Here is a 12,640-nt window from a genome sequence, read left to right on the forward strand (position 1 = left end):
AGAAAGGGCACGGGGTTCTTAGTCCGAATCGTGAGTCCGAACCGTGAGCCCGAAGACTGCTCCCAAGCGCTATTGCACATAAAGGTAGGGGAGACAGCTTCAACAATAGCGAGTCCCCCAAGTTTAACACTATGATCTTGAATCACCAGCTACTGCAGGCTATCCTTACTCTTTGGTTCTAAGTCTGCTCTCTGCAAAATGAAGTCAACTCAGTCCCTGCGAAACGGTCCACATGTCCCCATTGGACGGTATGGTGTGTGAGTGAAACCTCTCTTAGCCTCTCAAAAGTGCCAACGGCTCTTCAATATGCTATGGACCAATATGGAAGAGAGTTATAATCACATTAGCTAAACAATTCTCAATCAGATACAAAGGATGGTGGGGAAACATCGGTATGCGTTTTCGGTTTACAACTTCCTGTTCATACCTTAGTACCTAAGTAAGGTAAGGTACGGAAGGGTTCGTGATGATTGATCAACAATTTCTCTCAGGTGGCGAGAAGCAAAGAGGTACTATCACGTACGGAATCGCGCCAAACCGTCTAAATCCTATGGCCCAGGCTGGTCACAATGCTGTCTTCAATATTTGGCGACGCTTCGCGAGCCAGGTCTGGTTTTTTGGGCCACCTCTGGCTGCGGCCTGGTACGTGATGTACTGGGCGGATAAGAGGTATGCCTTTATGCGTAAATAAACCCCGCTGTTCCCTCTTTTATGCTAATGGAACACTGTTGATAGGAATAAGTTTCTCAATTCAAAAGTGGGCAGAGAAACATATGGGAGGGATGAGTAGCGACGGGTTCATTCACAACTATTATGCTATACTCATCCGACTATTCATCTTACTTGTTTTATTTATGTAGTACACTTCTCTCTGCGCGGCTACTCAACTTCTGTAGAGTAGCGCTCGCTCGAATTCTCGCTTTAATCCCAGCTAATAGAACCCATGCTCAATGGGGATTAAGCCGGGCCTCGAAGTATAACTCTCATGTCAACGATGATCGACGAGATCCTACCTGTTTGTTACAGTCTTGAAGACAGCACCATTGTCACGGCTTCAAAATAGTTCCGATGAGTTTGAGCAAATGATTCCACCTTCGAATTATGTAACTCTTAATGGATACCTGACTGCCACCCTGATTGCTTCAAATGCCGAAGACGGATGCTGCCATACAGACTTACACCGACTTAGGACTCGAGCTGATCTTGACAACCTCATGTGGGCCAGCTGAGCAGATGGCCCTCGCCTTACCTACCAAGCCAATGGAAATCTACAGCATCCTTATCAGCGATATTCAGAGCCAAGAGAGTGTGCGCCGTACTAGTGAGGATCACTTGTTATCCGGTCCGACTGTTCTCAATCACCGAAAACCTGGCGCGAGTGGGTCTCTTCCGAGCAGCGACGCCGGAGCAAACCCCGAGATCCACGCAACGGACCCCCGTGAGCCATCGGCACTGCGGTCGGTAGATGTGTGTAGCCTTATCATGGATTTTCATGATTAAACTAATCATGATAGGGATTTCTTGAACATCGAGCCACATTCTTCCATCGTTGTAAACTTGGCAAGTGGCCCAAGTGGCCCATCTCTGGGCTATCTTGATGCCATTCACCGAGCGGGTGATGTGGGATAGTGGGATAATGAGCTCATTTTCAGGGCCATCAACTTGCTTATCATGGATATCATGAATCAAGACCGATTGATTGTATTACGTATGAAGGCATCAATAAGGCCATGATGATGCAGGTTAGCTCGAGTCGAAGACAGGCTGAGTTGTTATATAAGTCGACGAGAATAATGGGATATGCCGCAACTTTCTGTTCAACCAGACTGCACCATTGACAACCCAGCTAGTTGACTCTGACTTCGGAAGAGACCCAACACAATGAAGTTTTCCCGCTACATCTTGGCCTTGTCGGCTCTTGGCTCTGCGAATGCCGCTCCCACTTCAAATAGCAGCACCGTGGACCGATCAAACTTGACGATCGCATTGATCCGTACGCCTCCGCCGAATTGGCCGCTGCCTCTCACGAACTACGACTACACCGGCATCACTTTCAACATCAGCGAATGTGTAGATGCCGGAATTGAGTTGATCAACGATGCCAAGGCTAACGGTTCCGATGTTGTCATCTTTCCAGAGCTGTGGTTTCCCGGGTAAGTCCTATCTCAGCCTGAGGCTCAACCATCCGAACATCGAATGCAAATATCTGAACAATCTCGAATAGATTCCCCAAGGGTTCGGACAGCCACTACAACTTCACGCGCGACTACCTTCCGTCGTACATTGAGAATGCCATCGTGATTGGCGATGCACAGTGGAACCGCCTGATTGCCGCCATCCAGACAGTGGGCATCTACGCCAACCTTAACTTCGCAGAAGTTGACGGCGACTACATGTACATGTCTCAGGCATTGATAGGCCCTCAAGGAAATATCATGCACCACCGTCGTAAGCTTCGGCCGTCAGGCGCAGAACGATACTTCTTCAGTGACGGTGTGGCCGAGGATCTCAAAGTCTTAGAGACTGACTACGGCCGATGGGGAATGCTGGAGTGCGGAGAGTACGTCTACAGAGCCCACCTGACCCGACTGACTGTGTCTTGCTTCTATGAGTGCTGGAACTGATCATACCACTTTCAATCTAGGCATTTGTACCCCAGCATGACGTTCAACATGTACGTCCAGCGAGAGCATGTTCACTTCGCGCCTTTCCCCTATCTGGCCGGTGTCGGAGACGAGACTTCGCTCTGGTGGGAGAACGAATGGGTCAATACCGGAACCCTGAGCGTGTACTCTGTTCTCAGCGGTGCCTACTCCTTCGTCGCAGCTATCGGCGCGACTTTCGTGATAGACCCGTTCGGATCTCGCGTTGCTCACGTCAATGCCAACGTAAGCTTCGAGGAGTTCCCGATGCTGTACTACAACCTCAACACTAGCGGCTTCAACAGCTCTCAGACGTATGACATTAATGGGCAGGCTTCATGGGGGACGTTGAGCCAAATTGTGGATAGCTTTCCGGGGTACGTGCCAAAGGTGGAGGGGGAGTTCGTCAAACAAAAGAACGTCTCGATTGATTACTTGATGACGGGGGAGCTTGTCATCCCGTCTTAGAGGTAGGTAGAGTCATCTGATTCTAAATTTGGCTTCCCGAAAAGTGAACTGCGGGGAGAAGTGGCACCGTTTCCCAGAATATCATCCCACGGTATGCCGTTCATCAATTCCGCGGTGATTACTCCTCAACTTGGTTGTGGTTCGTGGCCCCCTTCATTCCGGCTATTATTGCTGTGTAGACATCGAAACCATCTCCAGAAGTTCTAATTATGGGAAGACAACGATGATATACTGATGTCAATCTAGCATAGATCAAAGGAATAAACCATCAAGGTGTTCATCAGTGGATCACATTGAAGGTGTGGCTGTATGAGGCCTAGATTACTCCTGATGATCGGCCGTGATCGTCCTACGTCGGGAACGCTCCAGGGTAAAGATTCATGCTTAATCGTATGCTGCCAAGATCTAATACATCTCAAACATGTCAACTGGGGGCTAGCTCTTGTGTTGGTTGGTTGTACCGATTTGGCAAAGGGTCGCGTGCTGTCTGAGAGCGCGGTTGGCTGTGCGGCTGGTGCAGCTATTTTAAGGACAAGACCCATACGCGACGTTGCGAACTCGCACACCCTGCAATCAAGAGGGGGAAACTTCGCTGATGGCTTTGCACAATGGATCAAAACCACTAATCCGACCAGTTCCACCTCGAGTGATCCCCTCGGCGAGCAAGAATTCCTAGTACTCACCGAGCGTCGAGCGTACTTCGAACCTGAGAGTAGCAAACTCTGCAGTGGTTTCAGGTACATGGTGTAGTAGGAAGCTTGGAGGTCTTGGCTAATATCGAGCAATTGTATCAAACCATGTTCGGCAGTTCGACACTCCCTGTTCTCCAGCAACTTTGAGAGTCGCTCAACCTTTTCTACAATTATCCAGCCCATTAAGTAGGTGAACAAATCTGCTGTTGAGTGCAGTTCAAGATTCTCAAAGATACTTGCCAACCCAAGTTGACTTGATTGGCTGGAAACTGGAGGCATGTTTCTCTGTATCCTTCCTCATCACGCACAGCTCGGGTCCCAGGACTCATCTAAAGTGTTAGTCATCTCCCGGGGACCCTCAAATTAGTTGCGAGCAGCCCGACCACCGGGCTACTCCGTCTCTCAGGTCCCTCCGGATCCGTGACCCATTATAATGCTCCAAAAGAACCTCCGGCTTGTGGGGGTCTGTTCGGCCGACTCAAGGTTGCAGCACTAATAAGAAAGAAGGGAGTAGAATGAAGCTTGATGTTGAGCCTGGGCCACTTCTAAGCCTGCGTGCTCCGCGGCAGCGATTGATTCGCTGGCTAAAGACAATAAGCTTTCTCCTAAACACAGATGAAAATGTCAAGCAGCATCACCCATGCGTCTCATGAGTCGTGAGTGTCTATGCTTGACTTGTCTGCGACGAAAAAGATGCCCCTTGGGCTACAGCGCAGTCTAAAGCCTTGTGCGCTTACTTTTGAGGGACCTTTTTCCTTGGAATGAACTTTATTCGGTCGGGGATTCCCCGTGTTTACCACGACTGGACAGCCTGTAAGCCTCGAAGGAAGCTTCTTAAATGGAGCTTTTTCGGAACTGGTAATCAGTCCCGTCGGATATTACGGTTGTTGCGTCCCATTCCGGGTGATGCAGATTGTGAAAAGCTTTCTTCGCCAAGTCCAAGTCCCAATTTTAGAGGGGATCCAAAAAGGCCAATCGATTGTAGGCCCCTATTCCTGCCAATAATCATCCTCGAATAGCCACAAGATGGATCAGAATACAGAGCCCGAGTCTGCCCCCATATCCACACGAAGAAGAAGGAGCATTGTGACAATGACGGAGAAGCAGCTGCTATCAATAGACCTCAGTCTCATGTCCACAGAGATGTTCCCGTCTGTCGCCGAGAACGAGAAACAAAGTCCAGGAACAACGATCACAGAAAAGGAGGCCAGCCCAAGCACGGAGAACGACCAAGAAAAGGGCAAAGGTCCGAAAAATGACATACTAGTGACACCGGTACCAAAGTACTTATCAGGTGCCAAGCTTTGGATGGTCATCACATGCGTGATTGTTGTTGCTTGGTTGATGTTTCTTGACAGTTCTATCATTGTTACCGTTAGAGCACCCCGAAAATAAGTGAAGCATATCATTTGCTAATAGTATTGTAGGCTATTCCAGCGGTAACTGACGAGTTTCATTCTTTGCAGGATATCGGTTGGTATGGCAGTGCCTATCATGTTTCTAATGCCGCTTTCCAGCCGCTCACAGGTAAAATCTACCGCTACTTCAGCTCAAAGGTGCGGCTTTCCCGGCTCTTGGCAAATACGTCTCCAAATCCAAACTGATTTATGCAGTGGTCTTTTTTCGTCTTCCTAGTCTTATTCGAGATTGGATCTCTAGTATGCGGGGCTGCGCCTTCGTCCTTGATATTGATCGTGGGCAGAGTCATCGCGGGGATAGGAAGTGCGGGCATAATGAGTGGTGGCCTGACGATCATCGCCGGATCAGTCCCTCTAGAGAAAAGACCTGGTTAGATCAATCCTTGCGAGTTTCGTCTGACAAATGCTTGGCTAATTCAAGTTGTCTAATAGCTCTTATGGGACTGGTCATCGGACGTACGTATATGCTATTGACCCTCATAGCAGTGGCTAACGTCAAACTAAAGTTGCAAACTCTGGCAGCGTTTGCGGTCGTACGTGCAGAAACCCACCCTAGAAAGGAGAAAGTCTCGCCAAAAATACTAACGTTAACACATAGCTGTTCTTGGCGGAGTACTGACCGACTATGCCAATTGGCGTTGGAGTAAGATATGGAGTTCATCCGAGTTGAGACGACTCTAAGTATTGCGGAGCACCTACTAAACTCAAACAGCATTCTACATCAACCTCCCGATTGGCGGCGTCGTCCTTCTGTTTCTGGCATGGTGCGAGATTCCCGATCAGGTGCAGAAACCGAGTCCTATGGAGGTCATTGCGAAATTGCACACGTATCTAGATTTTACCGGCTTTTTGCTATGTGCTGGCGCTGCGGTGTCATTCCTCACGGCCCTCGAACTTGGTGGGAACGAATATGCTTTTAACAGCCCCGGGATAATAGGATTGTTCTGCGGCTCTGCTGTGGCTCTCGTAACATTCTTGGCCTGGAACTATCGAAAAGGAGATGACGGGCTCATCCCATCATCAATGGCCGGTAAGAGGCCCGTCTGGTCCGCAGCCGCTACAAACTTCACCTTTGTTGGCTCGGCGATGATCCAGATCTACCTGCTCCCGCTCTACTTCCAGGCAGTACAAGGCGCCACGCCGGTCCAGAGCGGGATCAACGTTTTGCCAAGCATCTTGTCACAGCTAGCTTTCGCCTACGGCGGAGGCGTGCTAGGTACGGAAGCCTATGGAATTATTCCATATATAATTTGAGTTTGGCTAACGTCCTTGTCACCCTTCAAGTCGGTAAGTTCGGGTATTATTTGCCGTGGGCTGTTGCAGGCACAGCGGCAACGATTATTGCTAGTGGCTTGTTCACGTCACTCACACCGACGACTTCGGTGACCCAGTGGGTTGGTTATCAAATCATCACGGGTGGTGGACGAGGCATTGTTTTACAACTGGTGAGACCCGCTTGCCACATGCAGTGGTTCCTGACCGCAAGCCCAGCTAACAGAATGACTTTAAGCCAAGCATTGCTATTCAGGCGAACTTACCTCCGGAGCAGATTTCAATGGGGATATCATTTGTTACGTTTTCTCAGTTCATGGGTTCAGCTGTGGCCCTGGCGGTAGGTAACGCCATCTTTACAGGGGCACTGAAGCAAGACTTACCTAAGTTCGTGCCGAATGTCGATGCGTCAATAGTTCTTGAGGCCGGGGCAACCGGGTTCCGTGAAGTCGTGCCCGAGGAAGAACTGCCGGGAGTGCTTTTGGCATATGTATCGAGTATCGACAAGGAGTTCTATCTATCCCTCGGTCTGGCTATAGCATCATTCTGCTTCGCGTGGGGTATGGGGTGGAAAGACATTCGGCCAAAAAAGAAATAGGCAGTCAGCAGGCGAAGAAAAGAGAATGACTCGAGCCCGTGGATAACTGCCGAGAGCCCGAGGCTCAGGTTCGTGGGCACTGACATTTCTAAGATTGGACATTCTTGAGGTGGCCCTTGCTAGTGTTGAGCGCCGTTATCAAGCTCTATCAAAAGTTCCTTGCTCAGAAAAGAGTGCAAAGGTCCTGAAAGTTGATCATACCTAGAACACAATGGTAGTATCGCAAAAATGATTTAGGAATACCTATACGAAAATACGTCGCTTGATTAATCGTTCCGACGGGGTTGAGGTGGTTCGATAGCGGCCCGCTTGCTCATCAAGAATCCTTGGATTTAGAGTTGAGCCTAATGGATCACTCGCACTCGGACCCGACGGGATGTTGCTGGTCCAGAGGAGAGAAAATGAGGCTTCAGTCGTCTATCCCGTGGCAACTGAAAGAATCACAAGCTTCGCAATAGGGAACAATATTACGGCGTTCTCCGGTCTGATGTATCTAAGTTCACCTGAAGGAACCACCCGAATTATGACTGACGCGTCAATTAGAGACGAAAGGACGAAGCTTGCGAGACTAAAAGGGCTCGGGTTTCGCAGATGCTTCCGAATCATGCGATGAACAGCGATAGAGAGTCAACATCTAGCAAGCGGGTGCCATGGCAGAAAAACAGGGCGTTTAATCAATTGTCTGATTCCGTGATGACTGGTCAAAGTGTCGAGTCTAGGTAAAGCTAAGCTACGCCTAACCCACATCTTGCGAGGGTATAACATGATTGATTGCAGATCGCTCACGGTGCCGCCGGCTTGCGCTACCGGAGCTCTGAACCTCGGGTTGTCCGGAGACGTCGCGCATGTACTCAAAGTAACGTGGCTGTTGTGAGCCTAGTCCATCATTCTATCCTATCTTGAAAGCGCTCAGGTGCGAATACAGCATTTCGAGCATGGATACGGCTACCCAATGAGCTCATCTGGTATACGGATACGCTGGTGCACAGCATTCTGCCATAGCATTCACATCCCATCGGGGATAGGAGGACCTACGCATAGCATGGCTTGTGCGATACGGCCATATGTAACCCCGTTGAGAGGGCCCCTTGAATAGTGGTTACCCTTGAAAAGGGACCCCTAACGACTCGTTCCTAGGCCTCATCGGTCGTACCCAAGTCCATACTTAGTTAGAAATGGTACCGCAAGGCAAGCTGAAACAAACCTGAGAGGTATTCCGCGGGAGTAAAGGTAAAATTGGGCTGCCCAATGCGCTCGGGCCGTCTCGCTGGTCGACTTCAGGTAAGGACACAACATCGCTGGGCTTGACTCAAGGAGCAACGGCACGCCCGCAGCGTGAGATTGGAAGCACTGGACCGTGCTTCACAGGTTCACACTTCGCTGGCGAAAACGAGAGAGTCCAATGATAGAGTTCGCGCGATCTGCGAGTTCATCTTGTCGTCCCACAGCTTCTGGTGCTGGCTTTTGCCGCTTTCGACATGCCCGAGACCGAATTCGCAATGAGTACTATTCCACAAGTCCGCAAGCAGAATCCACCATTGTCAGTGTGTTTACGGATACACACTGAACGCAACGCAACGCAACATTGTGGTTGTTTCCCGATGGGAGAGAGCTTGACCATGTATCCGTCCTCCGTACAGATAGACGCGAACCCCTCAAGGTTACCTCAGGCGCGTTTCCCTTTCCTAATGCCAAGGGGGGAACACTTGGTTGTTTCTTGAGCAATCTATTTTACTCTCGCCGCCAAGAGCCCCAGCCATGCTTCAACGTCACTTATTCTAGCCACAGCCTACAGCCAGAGATTCACGTGCTGCAAGCGCCGATCAAGCGGCAGGAGAAGCCCGCTGCCCGCGCCCGCGGACACTAGCAGCCGTCGAGCACGTTCGGCGGCTCGCCGGGCTCAAGGCTGGGCCCAGTCATGGGTAACCATCCCTGGAATTAATGGGAATATGACAGTCGGGTAAATAGAAACCCTATTTTACTTGCTCGCAACAGGCCAGGGCCAACAATTTGGCGGGGCACACAGGCCAAAGGTGCCGACTCGAGCAGCTCAAACCCGCCAAGACTACCTACCGTACGAATAGTTGAGGCGTCCAAATAGGTCGGGCGTTTTGGACTCGCTGTCTTTTGTTGACTAGGTATGCTATGCACACACATGCAGTCTTCACCTCTTCCTATACCAAACCACTATCAATCTCTTGGCCAAGTCGATCCCCAAATAGGGACCCCACAGGAGGGGCTTTGGCCTTGGCGCTGTGTTGTTTTTAGAAGACGGGAAGCCATGAAGCTGTCACCAAACAACACCTGACTGATGATACACCGTGCCTTTGGCGAGATGGGTAACAAAACATGACATGATGGTGCGAGGAGCGTTGACAATTCGGTAATTACCAGGCAATCAAAGGAAGCTTTCTCTGATCTGATTAGAACGCCTCACCGGGCCACACCACCTTTGTTACACACCACTGCGAGGCGGTGGACCCCAATTCCAAAGAGAGTTTGCATAGCATTCGCCGAGGTTGCAGAGCCCTGGGAACTCGTCAGAACTTTGAAGTCGAGCTAAGGGGAACGCGATCCCACTCAGCAGGTTAACCTGCACACCACCCACTTATCGAATGATTGGCACCTTTTCCAGAGTTGCGGTAAAGCCAATGTCTCTGCCAAGTCGAATTCGCAGTCTTGACAGCCAAACTAGTACCAAAGTACTGAATCGACAATGTCATACGTGGGAAGTTTCCCTGAAACCTTAAAATAAGAAATCGACAATGCGCATGATGGTTAGTCCCCCAAAAGGGAGGGTAGGTTCAACCGAGACATCTCATCTAGATCTGACGTGTCCCCCGCGCCCCGCGCAAGACGCCAGAACCCTGACATGAGTCGAACGGCGCAGGTAACTTGGCGCGGCTAAGAGAGAGTCTTGGCAAAATTGACTTATTTTGAGTAGTACGCAAGTCGCAGGAACGAAGTCATATAAACTTCGGCCGTTGTCACCTGGCGCTTCTGAGTTCAACTCGTCCCTTCGACCTTGTCGTGCATCTACATGAACGCTTTGCCAACATGCTGTTCTCTCAAAGAAGTGCCTGCGATCGCTGCCGTGCTCTCAAGAGCCGTTGCTCCAGAGAAACTGGAGCGGCCAAGTGCGAAAGATGTCAACGACTCCAGATCGACTGTTTCTATAGCCCTCCGCGGCGCATGGGAAGACCAGCAAAGAAGCGCTTGAACCCGGAAGCTGCGCAGTCAACCCCATCAACCACATTCCGACGATCCTCGACAATGTCGAGCAACACCACTGTTCAAACAATCACAAGCCCGCCCGAAGTGCTTCCATCCAACGTCCACGATGCGAGCGACTTCCAACAATATGGGATGGGAATCATACCGAGCCATCCGGAGGAAGATAGAACCTGGACTGGCAACTTCGAGGACCCTTTACTCGGACTCCTACAAAGCAACGACACGAAGCTGATATCCACGGAGTGGATGGATACGGACACGTTGGGATTCTTGGCTCATCAAGATGAAAGTCTTGTAGCACAACCTCATGACCTGCCACTTACACCCCCAACGACGATTGGCTCTTTACCCACCAACACAGAAGACAGCTGGATTCCAGGATGTGATCACCCGTCCGAGTTCAGTCACGCCGAATCCTTTGCCGGCGATACTATGCCTCCATCACCAGAAGCAACTTCACGATCATCCGAGTCGGCAGCACAGCGACTCGTGGATCTTCAGTCTCTGCTGTTCTCACGGCACATCACCAGAGCACAGGACGCAGACGGGCTTACAACACTGATCAACACGACCGTGCACTCGACAGAAACTCTCATTGATGTCGTGGAAAGCTTGCCACTAGTGAGGCCGAGCGTGGAAGGACGACGATCTACTTCACCGCCATCTTGCTGGACCGGAGCACCCGACACTTCCGGCTTCGCCACACAAGTAGTACCACAGCTTCCGAAAGAGCCAGTACAACATCTACACCAACCACCAAACCTGACTCTCGTTATCTCTCTTTTTATGACAAATTATCTTCTTCTCCTGGATTCTTACGAAGAACTCCTCAGCGCCCTGAGGGGCCGTCTTCAATGTTCACGGCAGAGCCAGGGCCCGAGTCCCGGCAGCGACTTCAGCCTGGCACAGCCATTTTTGGGCAGCAACACACCCAACGGAAACCTCAACAAATTTAACGTTGTGAGCTCTTTTGACTTGGATGTCAACTCGGTCGTGTTCTTGTTGTCTCGAATGATGAAGAGACTACACAAATCTACGGAATGCCGCTTCAACTCCGTTTCCATGACACCACCTGCCGTTAGCCAGTCTCGAGGTCAGGGATTCCCGGCTTCAGCTACATCATACAACTTTGACTTCCAAGATGGGATAAGCCAGGATACAGACGGGTGCTCGGAAACGTCAGGGACCTTTTCTCCGATGGCTATGATGGGGGACTATGCACTGCGGGAAGTAAGCCAGAGGCACCAGAGCGTGATGGAGTCGCTCCGTGTGATTAGGTGGCTTGCGGACGAATTATGACACAGCCTGTACGACAGATGTACACACTTTTGTGAAACTAAAGTTAAAGATACATCAATCAAATAAGCGAACAGCCACATGAATCGTTCACGACTGCAAAGTTAGCTTCGTTGACTAACGATTTTCGATCCAAATCCACATTTGCTGAGCTCGGTCTCGGACTTTGTCTCCCCAGTGCCGCTGCCCCAGGGCTAATGATCATCCCATCATGTGTGGTATTCTCGGAGAAAGCCGTTGTAGTATTGGTCCCAGGCTGTTTGCCCATTGGATATCAGATTTAGAAATTTCCCAAACATTTGGGATTTCATCCCATCATAGTCAAACTTCCACATTCGACTTCGGGCGACATCTCAAAGTCCGCTCTGAAACACTGAGTCGGCGTGGAATGTGGCCAGTGCTTCTAGAAGAGAGGCTGCATCTGGAGTGCTGGTTTTAAGGGTCCACGAAGACTAGAATGCCCCATCTGCAACAGCGTTTGCGACGCGGACGCCCGCTCGACTTTTGGGGGCGACCTGACGAGGTCGCCATAGAACTTACTTAAGTCCAAGAGGATATCTGTTGAGAAAATATGGATGTGAAACTATTCGTGAAATGAAGATTAGGCTTGGCATTTTCAGGCCAGCTTTTCAGGACCGGGTCTTGATTAGATTCGTTTAGCTTTCTAGCACTCTTTCATTAAACCTACGTAGGCTATGAGCTAAACTTTGACCCATCTCATTACACTATTTGTAAGAAGGTTTGGAACGTCGGGCGCGCTAGAGACATGATCTTTACGCGTAGTTTGTGTATAGTACGTACATCCTTCTCAATTATATTCGATGTGAATGCTGGCACTCTGGGGATACTATCGTGTCGTTCAGCCATTCAGCGAGGGTGCTACATGAGGTCGTCAGAAAAGGATTATCAGCATAGTGGTGTTTCGTTTGTTATCTGTTTCTAAGTTTCGAGCCATGAGCTGCCCTCTGACGTGACATAATAATCAGAATTTACCTTAGATCTGAAGAGATGATGACTTTT

At 50.0% G+C, this 12,640-nt stretch overlaps 4 protein-coding genes across 4 annotated transcripts; all 4 read left to right on the plus strand.

Annotated features, from left to right (window-relative positions):
• Positions 1–198: 198 nt before the first annotated feature.
• HER10_EVM0003769 (putative UcrQ family protein) lies at positions 199–790 on the plus strand (the record flags this gene model as incomplete). The annotated part of the gene is made up of 4 exons (XM_035473433.1): positions 199–257; positions 367–392; positions 492–669; positions 736–790. The coding sequence occupies 4 exons, from the start codon at positions 199–201 to the stop codon at positions 788–790; spliced, it is 318 nt and encodes a 105-aa protein (XP_035327828.1).
• A 1,091-nt stretch (positions 791–1,881) lies between these two features.
• HER10_EVM0007105 (uncharacterized protein) lies at positions 1,882–3,110 on the plus strand (the record flags this gene model as incomplete). The annotated part of the gene is made up of 3 exons (XM_035476671.1): positions 1,882–2,153; positions 2,225–2,560; positions 2,645–3,110. 3 exons carry the CDS (start codon positions 1,882–1,884, stop codon positions 3,108–3,110), a joined length of 1,074 nt encoding a protein of 357 aa, XP_035328148.1.
• Positions 3,111–4,933: 1,823 nt separating this feature from the next.
• HER10_EVM0004294 (efflux pump) lies at positions 4,934–7,090 on the plus strand (the record flags this gene model as incomplete). The annotated part of the gene is made up of 8 exons (XM_035473944.1): positions 4,934–5,176; positions 5,230–5,358; positions 5,416–5,590; positions 5,653–5,676; positions 5,819–5,863; positions 5,933–6,436; positions 6,505–6,665; positions 6,731–7,090. 8 exons carry the CDS (start codon positions 4,934–4,936, stop codon positions 7,088–7,090), a joined length of 1,641 nt encoding a protein of 546 aa, XP_035327879.1.
• A 3,273-nt stretch (positions 7,091–10,363) lies between these two features.
• On the plus strand, positions 10,364–11,565 carry HER10_EVM0009212 (uncharacterized protein; the record flags this gene model as incomplete). Its single annotated transcript, XM_035478705.1, has 2 exons — positions 10,364–10,897; positions 10,936–11,565. 2 exons carry the CDS (start codon positions 10,364–10,366, stop codon positions 11,278–11,280), a joined length of 879 nt encoding a protein of 292 aa, XP_035328324.1. The 3' UTR covers positions 11,281–11,565.
• Positions 11,566–12,640: the final 1,075 nt, after the last annotated feature.

The sequence above is a fragment of the Colletotrichum scovillei genome (genome assembly GCF_011075155.1).
Source record: "Colletotrichum scovillei strain TJNH1 chromosome Unknown Contig00010, whole genome shotgun sequence".
NCBI lineage: Eukaryota > Fungi > Ascomycota > Sordariomycetes > Glomerellales > Glomerellaceae > Colletotrichum > Colletotrichum scovillei.